The sequence below is a fragment of the Petromyzon marinus genome, chromosome 27 (assembly GCF_048934315.1).
Source record: "Petromyzon marinus isolate PM22_M1 ecotype Great Lakes invasive population chromosome 27, UKy_Petmar_22M1.pri1.0, whole genome shotgun sequence".
NCBI classification, from domain to species: domain Eukaryota; kingdom Metazoa; phylum Chordata; class Hyperoartia; order Petromyzontiformes; family Petromyzontidae; genus Petromyzon; species Petromyzon marinus.
This window is the reverse complement of record NC_133693.1, coordinates 5,023,092-5,036,032: the sequence shown is the minus strand read 5'-3', so window position 1 is coordinate 5,036,032 and position 12,941 is coordinate 5,023,092. Positions and strand designations below refer to the sequence as shown.

The 12,941-nt window shown below is 43.3% G+C and overlaps 1 protein-coding gene across 6 annotated transcripts in view; it reads left to right on the top strand.

The window, feature by feature from the left end:
• The first annotated feature begins 1,652 nt into the window (after positions 1–1,652).
• Positions 1,653–12,941, top strand: part of LOC116946474 (protein FAM135A-like) — a 50,299-nt gene continuing 39,010 nt past the window's right edge. For 3 of the 6 annotated variants that reach the window (XM_032961385.2, XM_076070044.1, XM_076070040.1), the window contains exons 1-3: positions 1,653–1,756; positions 7,193–7,383; positions 11,178–11,257. In XM_032961385.2, the coding sequence (XP_032817276.2) occupies positions 7,307–7,383; positions 11,178–11,257 (157 nt within the window). In that variant the 5' untranslated portion in view covers positions 1,653–1,756; positions 7,193–7,306. Of the gene's footprint in view, positions 1,757–6,833; positions 6,911–7,156; positions 7,384–11,177; positions 11,258–12,941 lie in introns of all 6 variants that reach the window. The other 3 variants (XM_076070041.1, XM_076070042.1, XM_076070043.1) reach the window with 3 other exon arrangements.

Genomic DNA, 12,941 nt, shown 5'->3' with positions numbered 1-12,941 from the left:
GGAATCTTGACGTGTGTACACGGGGAAATGTAAATCCACCGCTGGATGAAAGTTTCCACGCGCCTTCCGTTCGCAGTCATTGGGGTTGTTGGACCAACGGCCCAAAACCCAGTAAACGTGGAACGTTGGGCCAACGTGGGTTCAAAGGTTCCAACGGCATGCCAATGTTGGCCCAACGTTGCATGCTCACTTTAAATGTGCCTAAAGAAGAACATTCATCAGGGCATTTGGCGTGCTATCGACGTATGGATCAGAAATCAGACTAACTAGACACATAGGACAGCTGCTGAAGGCAAGCCGAGATCAAAATGAAGAGGCAGACGAGAGCAACTTGAAGTACTTTCAATAGACATGTTATAATGAAGAACAACATGTAAATGCGTCTAAAAGGAAATAAAATCTATGTATTAAAATATTACCTTCCACGACACGGATTGAAAATAAGGACTTTGACAAAAAACAGGGAACAAAATCTGGAAAGTGCACACAAAGAATCGTCGAGAAAGGTATGATGGGAGGTTTTGTGTTCGATCCTGACCCTGACACCTGTGTATTTGGAGTTTGCGTGTCTCTCTCCCCTTGGCCGCGTGGATTTTGCTCCGGGTCCTCCGCTTTTTCTCTCCATATTGAGAATCAACATCACGCGTTGAGAGTATTTCGCCGCTATAAATGTCCAAGGTGATGAGTTACTTCGTTGAGCTGTCATTAGTGGCTAGGTCGCTTCTGAAAAAAAAAGCTATATAGCTCAGTGGGCCTTACCTGGTAAAATAAAATAAACATTGTTTAGCGTATAGTATTACTCTGAGAGACAAAAAAACGTGGATCACACGCACAAATTAGATGCATTTATATTGAAAGCTCACTATAAGGGAGGATGGTGGATGGACGAGACTGGTAACGAAATGCCAGCCAAAGGAGGGAACACCCATGAGAACGTCCACTGCCGAGATGAATCGATGAGATGAGCTCACGCACACCAGCTAAATGGATTGTGGCTTCACGTGATTTTTTTAGGGGTTGGCAACGTGGGGATACTTGCATCCACCATTAGATAGAACATGGTTCGTGATGATGATTGATATATCACATATTACGACAATATCTGTTTAATGTTTTTTCTTAATTTGTAATTACACTACGATCAGTCTAAACATAATCTGCCCGAGCCGACTTATTTTACGTATAATTTATTTGTTGACATTGATTTCTTTTTGCGTGATATTTAACATTTTTTATTGCTACACAGTTGTTTTTGCGCTGATTTATTTTGCTTCCTTGCTGCACTTCATTTAGTTCTTTGTTTTTTGTAACCCATCAGGTCACTCTTGATAATGAGACTCAACCCTGCTCTCTCAAAATCTTAATATGATTAAACTTAATCTGGTTGTACTTTGCACTCCTATAATGTGTTTGTACTATTTATTGTTGTAACGTTCTTACCCGCCCCTACTGGACATTTGTGAAAACGAGCTTGATAGCTTATCGGATTCTTCCAGTATAAATTAATATTCTGATTCTGAAACCAGTATTTGATTAGATGATTGACAGCTGTCACGTAGCCGAATCCCCCCCCCCTGCCCCACCCTGGAGAAGGAGGGGCTGGTGGGGGGGGGTAGTTTCGATGACATCACTGCCATGCCGCCATCCCATTGGTCGAGGCGTGGCCACGCTAACTTGAATGGGGCAGCAGCAGACGCGGCTCGTGGCCGCCGCGTCCCAGCGTCGTCTGAGCGCTCTCTCCTCGTATGCGTCCTGGGTGAGTTCGCGGCGTCCGAGACTCTCTCGCTCGCTCCCTCTCTCTCTCTCTCTGTGCCATCGAAGAGCCACCAAGTAGCGCGTGGGGTCTCTTCCGTTGTGTTTATTTAACAACAAAAAGATGGTGTTGCTGCGTTCAGGATTATTGCCCTCTCCCCCCCTCCCGCCACCGGTGTCGACTATATGGTCAGGCCGGCCATCGGTGCGGCTTGGTCGGTTGGTGACACTAGTTGAGACCGGTGTAGGCCGCATCTACGGGGTGTTGTTATCGAGTCGGTTGTAGAATTTGAATTTGCAATTAATACTACCATGCGATTTAACGTTTTTTTTTATATATATCACGAGAGATGGCAATGGATTGGAGATGCCTTCATCCAGCAGCGGATTAGCGGGTGGCTGATGATGGTGATGGTGACGATTTAGCGTGTTGTAAAGTGTTAAGTTGGCTGTTCGATTCACAGCGGTGTTGTACGATGCGCGTGCTCACTGCTGGTGTCGTCTCAGCCTCTGTGAGCCTCGGACGTTTATGCTGCAGTGACGAAATGCCTCAGAATTTTAAGTGTGTCGTCGTTGGTTTATTCTGTTGTTTTTTTTTTACCTGGACTTAACATTGAACCTCAGTATTTTAAATGTGCCCGAGTCCGACTACGTGAGCCCCGTGTTATTAGCACTTTACCCAAACAATCTTAATTGTGCCTAAATCTGGGCTGCGGGACTTGGATATTAACAACGCAGAACCCTTAATAATCCTCAGAGACCACGAGGTTAACTGTATGAGCCTCTTATATTCCTACCGAAAGCTTTAACATTCTACGTGTTGCCTGACTGTCTGAGCTTTGTGCATTTACGCCAAACTCCATGAATCCCAGAGGAGTCTAATCAATTCGATATTAGAGCTAATTGTGATTAACACGTCATTAAGATTTGATTTGTCTTCAAATACAAATGAAGAGGTTCATGCAAAAAATATATCGATGGTATTCGTTTCTGTCTTTATCTCTAATCGGCAGGAAAATAAAACATGTGCACAACACCTCAAGTGATGTTATTTTTGTCCTTTACGTAATGCACTCAATGACGAATTGGTTTTACAATATGACAGTTTATATTTTCAATTAACAAATAGCACCAATTCGCACAGGTATGTACGTTCCAGTACTCTGGTTCCAGCTTATCCGCTTTTAAGTATCCTTACTGATATATTTATCCAGAAACGCCTCTTTTTTATAAAGGAAAATCCTGTATTGGTATGATAATGACTGTTTTGTTAAAAGTAGAATCTCAACGTGATTTATAAAAAAAAACCGATAATTTAATGACACATCTGATGGAAACAAATGGCACAATAAAATGTCCTGAGATCATAATTGTCTCCTTTTGCAGGAGCACGTTATGTAATTATGCACAGGTTCGTCATACACGGTGATGTTATTGATAAATGCCCAGGTGGGTCCTTCCCCACTGTACAGGATTCTCACGAGGATCATTTCGTTTCACAACTGTCACGCGAGACTGCTGAAAAGAACCCCTCAAAAAAATAACTACCTAGGCTGTTTATGCCTGTACACGTGCCGGTGTGTTAGGTGGATCAATAGTAACAATGCAGCACTGTGAGAAGGTGGTATCAGCTTTGGGGGTTCTTCATCCAGCAGCAGATTGACCATGGCTGATGATGAGGATCTAGGCTGTGCGGCCCTGAGCTAGTTTTGAAGCTTTATTGTTAATCAGATTAAGCATTTAAAGTTATGGGTCGTGGGACTTTTTTGACGTAACTCATTGACATATTAAGGAGTCTGGCATGCCCTAGAGTAGTTATTAGAATGCTCCTGACCTTTCCCCCTAAAGCTTCAAACCAGTTTCAGTAAGCACACAGCGCCTAGGTGGTCATCTACAAAATAATATGCTTGTGTTTTTAACGTGCCAACATGGTTTGTTGGAAGGAACCGACACTTTTAAAGTATCTTAGTGTCGGGGGTGAAATGTATGTCTCCAACCTAATTGGCGTGATTAATATCAACGCCAGTTTGTTATCGCAGGAGTGTCATTAGGATGTTCCCTGCGATTCAGCTCTCTTGGAGTTTACTGTACGTAATATTTTTGCATTTTTGGCGTCGCTGTGCTGTCATTAGCAGCAGACGTTGGACTTTAAAGCCACCAGCTGATTAAAATATAGCGCCCTGAGGCAAATGACGTCTGCCCGCGTTAAAGATAGGTTCTCATAAATGCATGTTCCAGCGCAAGTTTTTGGGACGCATTAATTCACCACCATCACCACCAACCCTGCTGACGATTACGGAATGTTTTCAAGTTAAATGTAACCTATGTGTACTGTGCACGTGTCATTCCACTGCTTTTATAGCAGTTTTTTGTTTGTAAAAATATGCCCCTAAGCTGTTGACATGTAAAAATGAATTCACAGTTGTGTTGATGTGTAATTAATTGTTGATTTAGGCTTTGGTATAGAGTACACATTGTTGACAGTATTACGAGCAATGCCATTAGATTAAGCATATAACCGAATTGCTGCACCAAAGTATTTTTTAACAGCATTTGTTTAAGAATCAAACTACGGTTAATTTGTTAGGTTATTTTTTGGTATTGAAACACGCGCATGTCAGTTAATGTAATCATTATTTATTACTCAGTCCAACGACAGAGCACAACTTGGTTTTCAAGCTGGCAACCTGCATTTGATTTCTGACAACAGCTAACATCAGTGGCAAGTGATATCTGAACCATTTCCAGACCTTGTTCACCAACCAGCACTAACCAGCTTGGTAAAATATGGTACAACAACTACAACCCTGGTCTACATATCCCTTCATGGGCTTGCGCCACCGTATCTTGCCAAGCTTGTATCTTTCTACGTGCCCTCTGACCCTCTACGTTCTCAATCTTTGCTGTCTCTCTCTGTTACTCCTCCTCCTTGCGCTCAATCCACACTTTCGCTCCTTCTCTCTTCTTGCCCCCCCCTTTCACTGGAACAAACTTCCCCCTGCATTAAGCAGTCACCTTCGCTCGCTAGTTTCCACTCCGCACTCAAAACTCGCTTATTATACCCTCTGGTTCTTTCGGTAAAGTCAGGTGAAGCTGGACGCTTGTTTTGCGACCGAAACGTCGTGTTTTTGTTATTTTTTTTCTACCTACGTGACTTTACCGAAAGAACCAGAGAGTATGGATTCCTGCAGTCACGAAAGCTTCAAATCAAGACTGAACTCACTCATTGTTCCCTAGCTCACCCCACCACCCCTGTATCCCCCTCCCCATAACCCCCACCGTTACTGTTTCCTCTTATAATTCTCATTATATGGCTTTCATTCATTCCCCATTCATTCAATCCATTCATCATCATTTGTTGTCATCAATTTCGCTTTCACTCAATTAATGCATCACAGATTTGCCCGTTGCTTCCTCTCATTATTTCATTCACCTCATCTCCACCATTACATTCGTGTGTACCATTGATATTTGTTTTTTAAAGCGCCGTGGTTAAGGCGCTAAATAAAGAAACGGCCGTGGGAAGGCCATCATCCAACGTGTATTAACAAAGAGCTGATTTTTTTTTTATTATACAATCCACGTACAAGTAAGACAGCTGGTGGGGTGTGAGCAAGTAGAGACTGTACATCTTCATGATAGTGGAGAGTCAATTAGAAGTGATTGTGCTTTCAAAGGTAGGCATTCATTCACCGGTGTATGCAAGCTTCCTTTGCTATTCATCCAGCTTCTCACTGACAGCACCAAGTTAATTACCACATTGCCTAGGATGGATCTCAAGGACATCTGCATCATTATTCAGCATGGATTTATAATTTGCTTGTACGGTTAGGATTATAGTCACTTTGCTCGAGGATTAGCCTTAACAATTCGTATTATCACGGTGTAAATGCACGGGGGGATTTAATTTGCACCTTAAACTTACCACTTATTAGGGTCGTTGCGAGTCAGCGGTTTGTTTAGGCAGGTTATGTCGGGTTATGGTCAGAAATAGGAATTATCTATTACTGTACTGGCAACCCTCATCCATTCACGCTAAGCCTGGGAAGAGGCCCCCTTGGTGAATAGAAGTAAGATGACACTTATTTGAGAACAGCTGATGGATGGCTGTGCTATACATAACGCATGTACATGCACGCTAGGCATTCGTACCGCAAGACTCTTGCAAGCTCAACACAACAGCAGTGGTGTACACAATTTGTATTTTTTTCTAAACGCAAATACACATGTCATTTGAATTATAAATGGAAACGCATGACTCGCTGCATTTTTATATTTTGCGCATTTCGGCTGTATGCTATTACACAATGACATGCGACTGTACAGCGAAAACCATTATAAACAGGTGGATTTTTTATTAGATGATGTTTTCATAAATTATGCTTGCCGTAATTGCATTCTGGTGGAGCAAGTATGACCGCGTCATCAATACTGGCCACCAGCATGTCATTTCATAATGAATCTGCGGGCAGGGATGAAACGATTCATACCATACCCCTACCACATTGATTCAGTGAAGTGTCGTGATTTGGTGTCCAGGTTACCATTCGAGAAGCAACAATTTCATCAGTATTGTTTGACTTGTTTTCGTGTTTGTTTTATTAGCCTATAAGCACATTAGCATTTCATTTTCATATAATTTGCAGGAATCATAGAATGCTATGTCTATATAAATAATGTGTCCATGTAGTGGTTGGTGCGTTACTGATATTGTGCGGAGAAGGGGGCAGTTCGGCAAATTCTATGGTTGTACTGTACTTCTAAACATCTACACCTCTGTTGCCCGTCTTCACCAACCCGTGCTGCCCAGCGTGATGAAGCGTGGTCCAATAACCCCCATAACCTGTATGGAAATGGGAAGCCTTTATCCAGCAGTGGATTGACAGAGCTGAGTGTTTATTATCATTGCTATGAACCATGTACGAGTAAGACAGCTGGTGCAACGAGCGAGCGAGTTGAAGCAACATGTCTTAATTAAAAGGCTGTAGTAATAATAATTTGTACGTTTAATATTCGTGCCATTCTTATAGCACAAAGGCTATAACCACAAACGCAGTGTTTATGCTGTGTAAACTTTACAGATCGTTTCCAACTCCGTTCCTCTGCATAACTGGCTGACAGCGACACATCCTGGGCAGTTATACTCTGCGTACATATCGTGAGTATAACTATCGATTTTAATAGACGAATCATTACATTCTCAATCTTGATTTGAAGCTTTCATGACTGCAGGAATCCATACTCTTTGGTTCTTTCGGTAAAGTCACGTAGGTATAAAATAAAATAAAAATATATCACGACGTTTCGACCGCAACACAAGCGGTCGTCCTCGAGCGGAAAAAATACAATCCAGCAGTGGAACTGCTGAACATTCTCGTGGCTTGGCGCTTTTCTCTTCACCCAGAACCCCCTCGCAGTAGATTTCTCCGTTCTGATGCAGATGGCCCTGTCTAAGCAGTGGCTGAGGATCGCGGAGCGTGGGATGATGATGATGGCAACGTGAAGCGCGGAGAGGGGCGGCGAGGGTGGTCTCGAGAGACGGCGGGGGATCGCCATGGCGGAGGCGCAGGCCACCGTCGAGTTCTCCGTGGAGCTTCACAAGTTCCACAACGTGGACCTCTTCCAGCGAGGGTACGTCGTCATGGAGACCACTCGATGATGCGTTCAGGGCTCCCGTCGGGTCCCGTGGTCACGATGGGCACGCCTCCTTGTCGGTTTTGCCGCATTCAATAAATTTCACTTATTTTTTTTTTTTAAACCTGCTTCAAGTGTTGATAATCTTAATTGGCCGTCATCTGTTGCCTTGCTGAATGAAGACTTCCCCAATCCATCACCACCACCCCTCATGTTTATACGATTCATCATCTCACTCCTTGCGAATAAACTGACCAAAACATTTTGATCACAAACAAGCATACATTTAAACACGTAAACATTAATGACCTGGCAAAGCACGGAGAGGCTGTCCATAAGTTAAATGACAATTGCCGTTCAAGGGCACCTATGAAGGCCGGCACGGCACATGAGGGGATGGGTGGCCAACACCACGCCTGGCCGCCTTTGTCTCACTAGTGGGCGTGTTTACACACCGCACCAGGTTCTCATTTGAAGCCGAGTTGACATAGGGGAGGCCCAGGACCTGTTAAGATATTCCTCACCGATGTTGGCCATGAGCGGGAATCGAACTCTCTGAATGGATTGTGGTGCAGCTCAGCGCTACCCGGTACTCCACCACCAGCCGCATGCATCATCTTAAGCCATTGTCCACTTTTGGTTGAAGGCCTCTCCCCATGCAGTCACCATCTTTCACAGTCCTATCGTGCCATAATCCATCTTAGTCCTGCACATGAACTGATCGCTTCGCTCCATCCCTGTGGTGTGTTCCCTACTTTGGTTTCCATTTTGTCATCAGGTTCTTCCATTCGGCCGTCATCCCGCACGTCCGATAAACACGGTTAACTACGTACGGTGCGAAAGACGTTCAACATACATACAGTCCTTCTCGCGATGTCTTCTGCCCAAGCATATTTTTCTTCTCTTAGTCTCTGAGTGCAATTCCAAGCATGCCACCTCTCCATCTGTCAATGTATCTTGTGTTGCCTCCCTGCGCGATGTTATGCGAGACGCATGCTACTGGTCTTGTTTTTACGTATCGTGTTGCATTTCATATCAGCCTTGTGTGTGTGTCCTCCTTGCAGGACTTTAAACAAACGTAATGGGTTTTTTTAAACAGCTTCGAGCTGTCAGATTCATTTTTATGAGCAGGTGTAAAATACAACAAAGTGTCTGCATGTAACTTACAAGTCTGCTTTGAGACCTTCATTAAAACTAAATAATTTAATGATAATCATATCTTCCTGTTTTTATTCTTGCAAGTGTTTTTCGGCTCGTTTCGAGTCATAGTTTTTATAAAGAGGCTATGATTGAGTGTTTACCCCTTCCCTCCTCTCCCTCTGGAAATACTGTCCATTAGTATGTCACTCGGTCCACACTCAAATCTGCAGCCTCAAAAGCAGGAATAAACCATTAATAATCCGCACAAGCCCGCTGTACGGATTAGCCTTGTGCAAACTATTGAAGTCCTGCTGTGATGGACAGGTTTAAGCATGGTGACACCTTAGAGTCATTTTCTCCCCCCCCCCCCCCCCCCCCCGCTTCTCATCGATTCCAACTGGCAGCTGCCACTACCGCTGCTGCGGTGTAGTCGCAGTACAAACAGCAGAGCTAGCAGTGTTAACGTTGACTCGCACGCACACGGCACAATGCGGACGTTCGGTGGAGGTTGCCGTTGCAGGACTTTGCACACGCAAATCTGTATAACCTGCATTGGTGGGTTTGGGCTAAGCATTGCTTGCTCCGCCTAATGTTTTTTTTTTACGTTTTAAATTAGTTCCTTTGCGATTGTTATTTCTTGTCAGGAAAACCCTTGTCTACGCCTGGTTTTTGTTTTGCTTCTCCGAAGCTTGTTGCGTCATTGCAGACATAGCACAAGCACACCGCTCACAGCAATGCTTTGGTGGGGCTGTGTCAAGCATGCTCCAGAATGTTTTGCACGTTTTTTTCTTCTGTTGTAAATCTGTTTCGTTGCAAACCGTATTTCCTAACTAAGAACGCCTTTGTTAGATTGTGCGTCTCATTAGTTTCGTTTTGTGGTTTGGACTCGTGTAATTATTCTGCAGAAGCTGGAAATGCAGGAGCGGTGCATTGGATTCATTGAGTGCTTTTCACGTGCGTGCAAGTGTTGGCTGCTGGTTCGTCAAGGTTAACGGACGTCGTTCTGAAAAGGAAGATTCTGAATGCTTTGCATTTAAACCCCTTACAATGTGAAAATGTTACAGACTGATGTACCCGGACCGTACATCCTTATTAAATGCTTTTTTTTTTTTCCCCATAGCCAGTCAACGAAACAAATAATTATTAATTGTATATTAATACAGAGGGTTCATATTCGTTCTGGATGTAAGTATTGACCCTTCCCGCTATTCAATGTATATAGTTACTGTACAACGTCGCATATCCAAATGGTCACACATTCGCCCCGATGAATTAACCACCCGCAGCCAGTGCAAAATTTTGTTCGTTGAATAACTGTAGTGTTCCATTTTTATTCATAAATGTGATCTGCTCACGTAAGGTGGTGTACTCTTCGTCTTTTGCACATTTGCTTGGTTCTAAAGCACGCTCAAACTTTACCCCCCATGTTTAAAGCGGTTCGTACGTTATTTTTTTTCCAGTATACGATTTGTGCGCAGAGGTGTAACTGTCATCTTATAAAGATGTAATTTTCACACCTCCGCCTGGTACCTCCGTCCCTAGCGAGTCACGTAAGCGAGATCGTATTGGGTATGTAATCTGCAATGACTGTAGGGTTTCTGACGACCAATCACAAACACGCGTGTGTGCTTTACTGAGTGTTATTTAAGCCAAATCTCAACGGGCTGCCACCTGCTTATAGAGTGCTCCTACAAAATATAAACTTAAAATCTGCGCATTTCATGGTTTGATGCGTTTATTGCTTGCATCATTTAATTAGTTTGATCGATATTTGAATACCGATTGTGAAGAACGTCTAAATATGTATGTATGTTGAACTTCCTTCACCCTGTACATAGCCAACCGTGCTAATCGGAGGTGCGATAAATGCATATTCATTATAACATGCCCGAGATGGATGTTCTCCGTGGAGATGGATGACTGTTCATTATTCATGAATATAAAACTGTCAAAGAAATGTATTCAAAATCGTGAATTATTTTCTGGGTAAGATCGCCTGAATAAAATTCCCATTGTGTGTCATACACCCTCCTCCACCTGACACAGCCATATTAATTCTATTACCACCCGGAAAAAAGTTCCAAATTATTATTGCTTCAGCCCGCCGGTATGTCGGCGAGCAATACCCAACATTTAACAATTGGGTACGAAGTTCTGCCGGTAATTACAACCAGTATCATCACGCGTTTTCCAGAATTGTGAAAATCTCCTCCTGGTCTTGGCCCTTGAAAATGCATCTGGATTGCTGCCAGGGGCGGAGCCAGGGGGGTGACAGGGGTGACATTCTGCGTATAAGTGTACGACACTCGGTCTGGCGGATTCCGTGCAGCTGCATTTTCAGAGTGTGTCGCCAACCGATGGCGTCTAGTTCAACAGCCTGACTATCTAATCATTCTTGAAATTAAAATTTGTTGAATGTCAACCCGGCCTGAAATCCTGGCTCCGCCACCTGATTGCTGCCCAACATACACCGGTGTGCTGAATCGATCATAAATTGACTTTTATTTATTTGTCCGTGTCGGGTGGAGGAGGGTTTACCGCACACACATTGGCATTTTACTTGAGCGACCCGACCCAAAAAAATCAATCATGAATCACAACATTGACCGCGGAATTGTTCGTGCTAAATTTAGACGTGTATTCCGTTGCAGGTTTTACCAGCTGCGGGCCGCTCTGAAGGTTCCTCCGCGGATACCACACAAAGTGGAGGTCAGCTTGCCCCATAAAAATGGTACGGCAATCCCACCGGAACACTCACATTTACGTGGTCTGCATTCGGATTGGCTGTGCCCTGCCCCGCAGCCATCCGCGACATGTATATAAGTGCCTGTCGCATGCACTGTGCTCACAGATAAAGGTTGTCTGGCAATTAGTGTTCATGGCAAGTTTCCAGTACGCAAGCAGAGGACACTCTTTCATTTTAAGCATACTTCTGCAACTGCATCGCTTACCTACACTTTAACATCCACGTCTGCATTTATCCGGGCGCTTCTTTTCATAATGGCACCCTCTTCCTTATTGTTATTCCCTATGAGTATCCTGCTACAGTTGAGTGCAAACATATGGCGATGAGATATCGGGTGTTCACCGCTGCCCTAAAGGGAGATTATTCCCAATTTTGTTTTGTTTTTTAGAGAGGGAAAAAAGTCACTTGCATTTGGTCAACGTTTACCGTGGAAACCTTATTGCCACCTCTTTTGCTCAAGGGACGTTAACGGAGTCTTGTTTCGTGCGACAGCGAAGGGTGCTTATTGCTTTATAACCACGGATAAATTGGCAAGGGAGAAAAAAATTGAGTTATGGAGAAAAAAATCGATTTGGAATGGGAACGAGTAATTAAATTATATATCTTGAGCACACCATTGGTTTTGGTGGGTTTATTTCTTTCTAAATCTACATAATGATGATTTAACTCTATTACCAACAATATTGCACGGCTATCAGAAGAGCTGAAATGTACGGGTGCGTGCATTGCATTGCAAATCTCGGTTTGCGTGAGGTTGTCCGGAAAATTGGCTCATGAAACAACGTCTTGAAACCAATAAACCAATCTAATCTCATACTTATAGTGCATATTAAGATTTTTAAATGTCAGAGCCATCTGAATCTGCAACAGGAACACTTTTAAAGCCTTATAATTTAAGTTGTTTCTCACATTTATCATTGCATCTTGGCAAATGACATCGGTCTTTTATACATTTTTTTACATTATATGCATTATATTGTCTATTTTTTTTCAGTTATTTTGGCCAAACTTGGAGACATAAAATAACTAGAGCACAAAGGTCAACTTGCTGCCCTGTAATTGCTTGCTCCCGCCACTGCTGTTGGAATCGCTTCCACTCAAGGGAGCTCGCGAAGGAATTTTTGGCCTACTCTTCTTTGTGCTGGCCAACTGTCGAGGAAGGAACGGGAGTACCCACCACACGCGTCTTGCCAATTGACTGTGGTGTACCCAATTATACTGCTGGGTGGACACAAGCAGTGGGATTTAACAAATAATAAAGATTAAATAGATTACTGAGAAATCTTACTTAATAAGGAGTAAGTTCAGGGCTACTTGAAAAACAAATGCAGATCTCAGATGGCTACACCCATTCCATGACACTGGGTGCTGCTATGATGCTGGTGGTAGTGTCATCAGAAAAATAAACGTAACTGTGAATCTTTATCATTGAAAATATATATTTTAAAAAATATTTTAATTAAATCTTTTTCTGGAGCGCGTAACTGTGACACGCATGGCGTAAGTGGGAAGTACGTCCCTAAAAGGTGCATCTCGTAACTGTGCATTCACGCTGTGGGGGTGTGTGGGGGATGGGTGGGGGGGGGGGCGTTATGCGAGTATTTACAAATATTCAAAGTCATTTAGGCCTCCCTGCTACTTGTTAACTTCCATATCGATAATTCGGAGA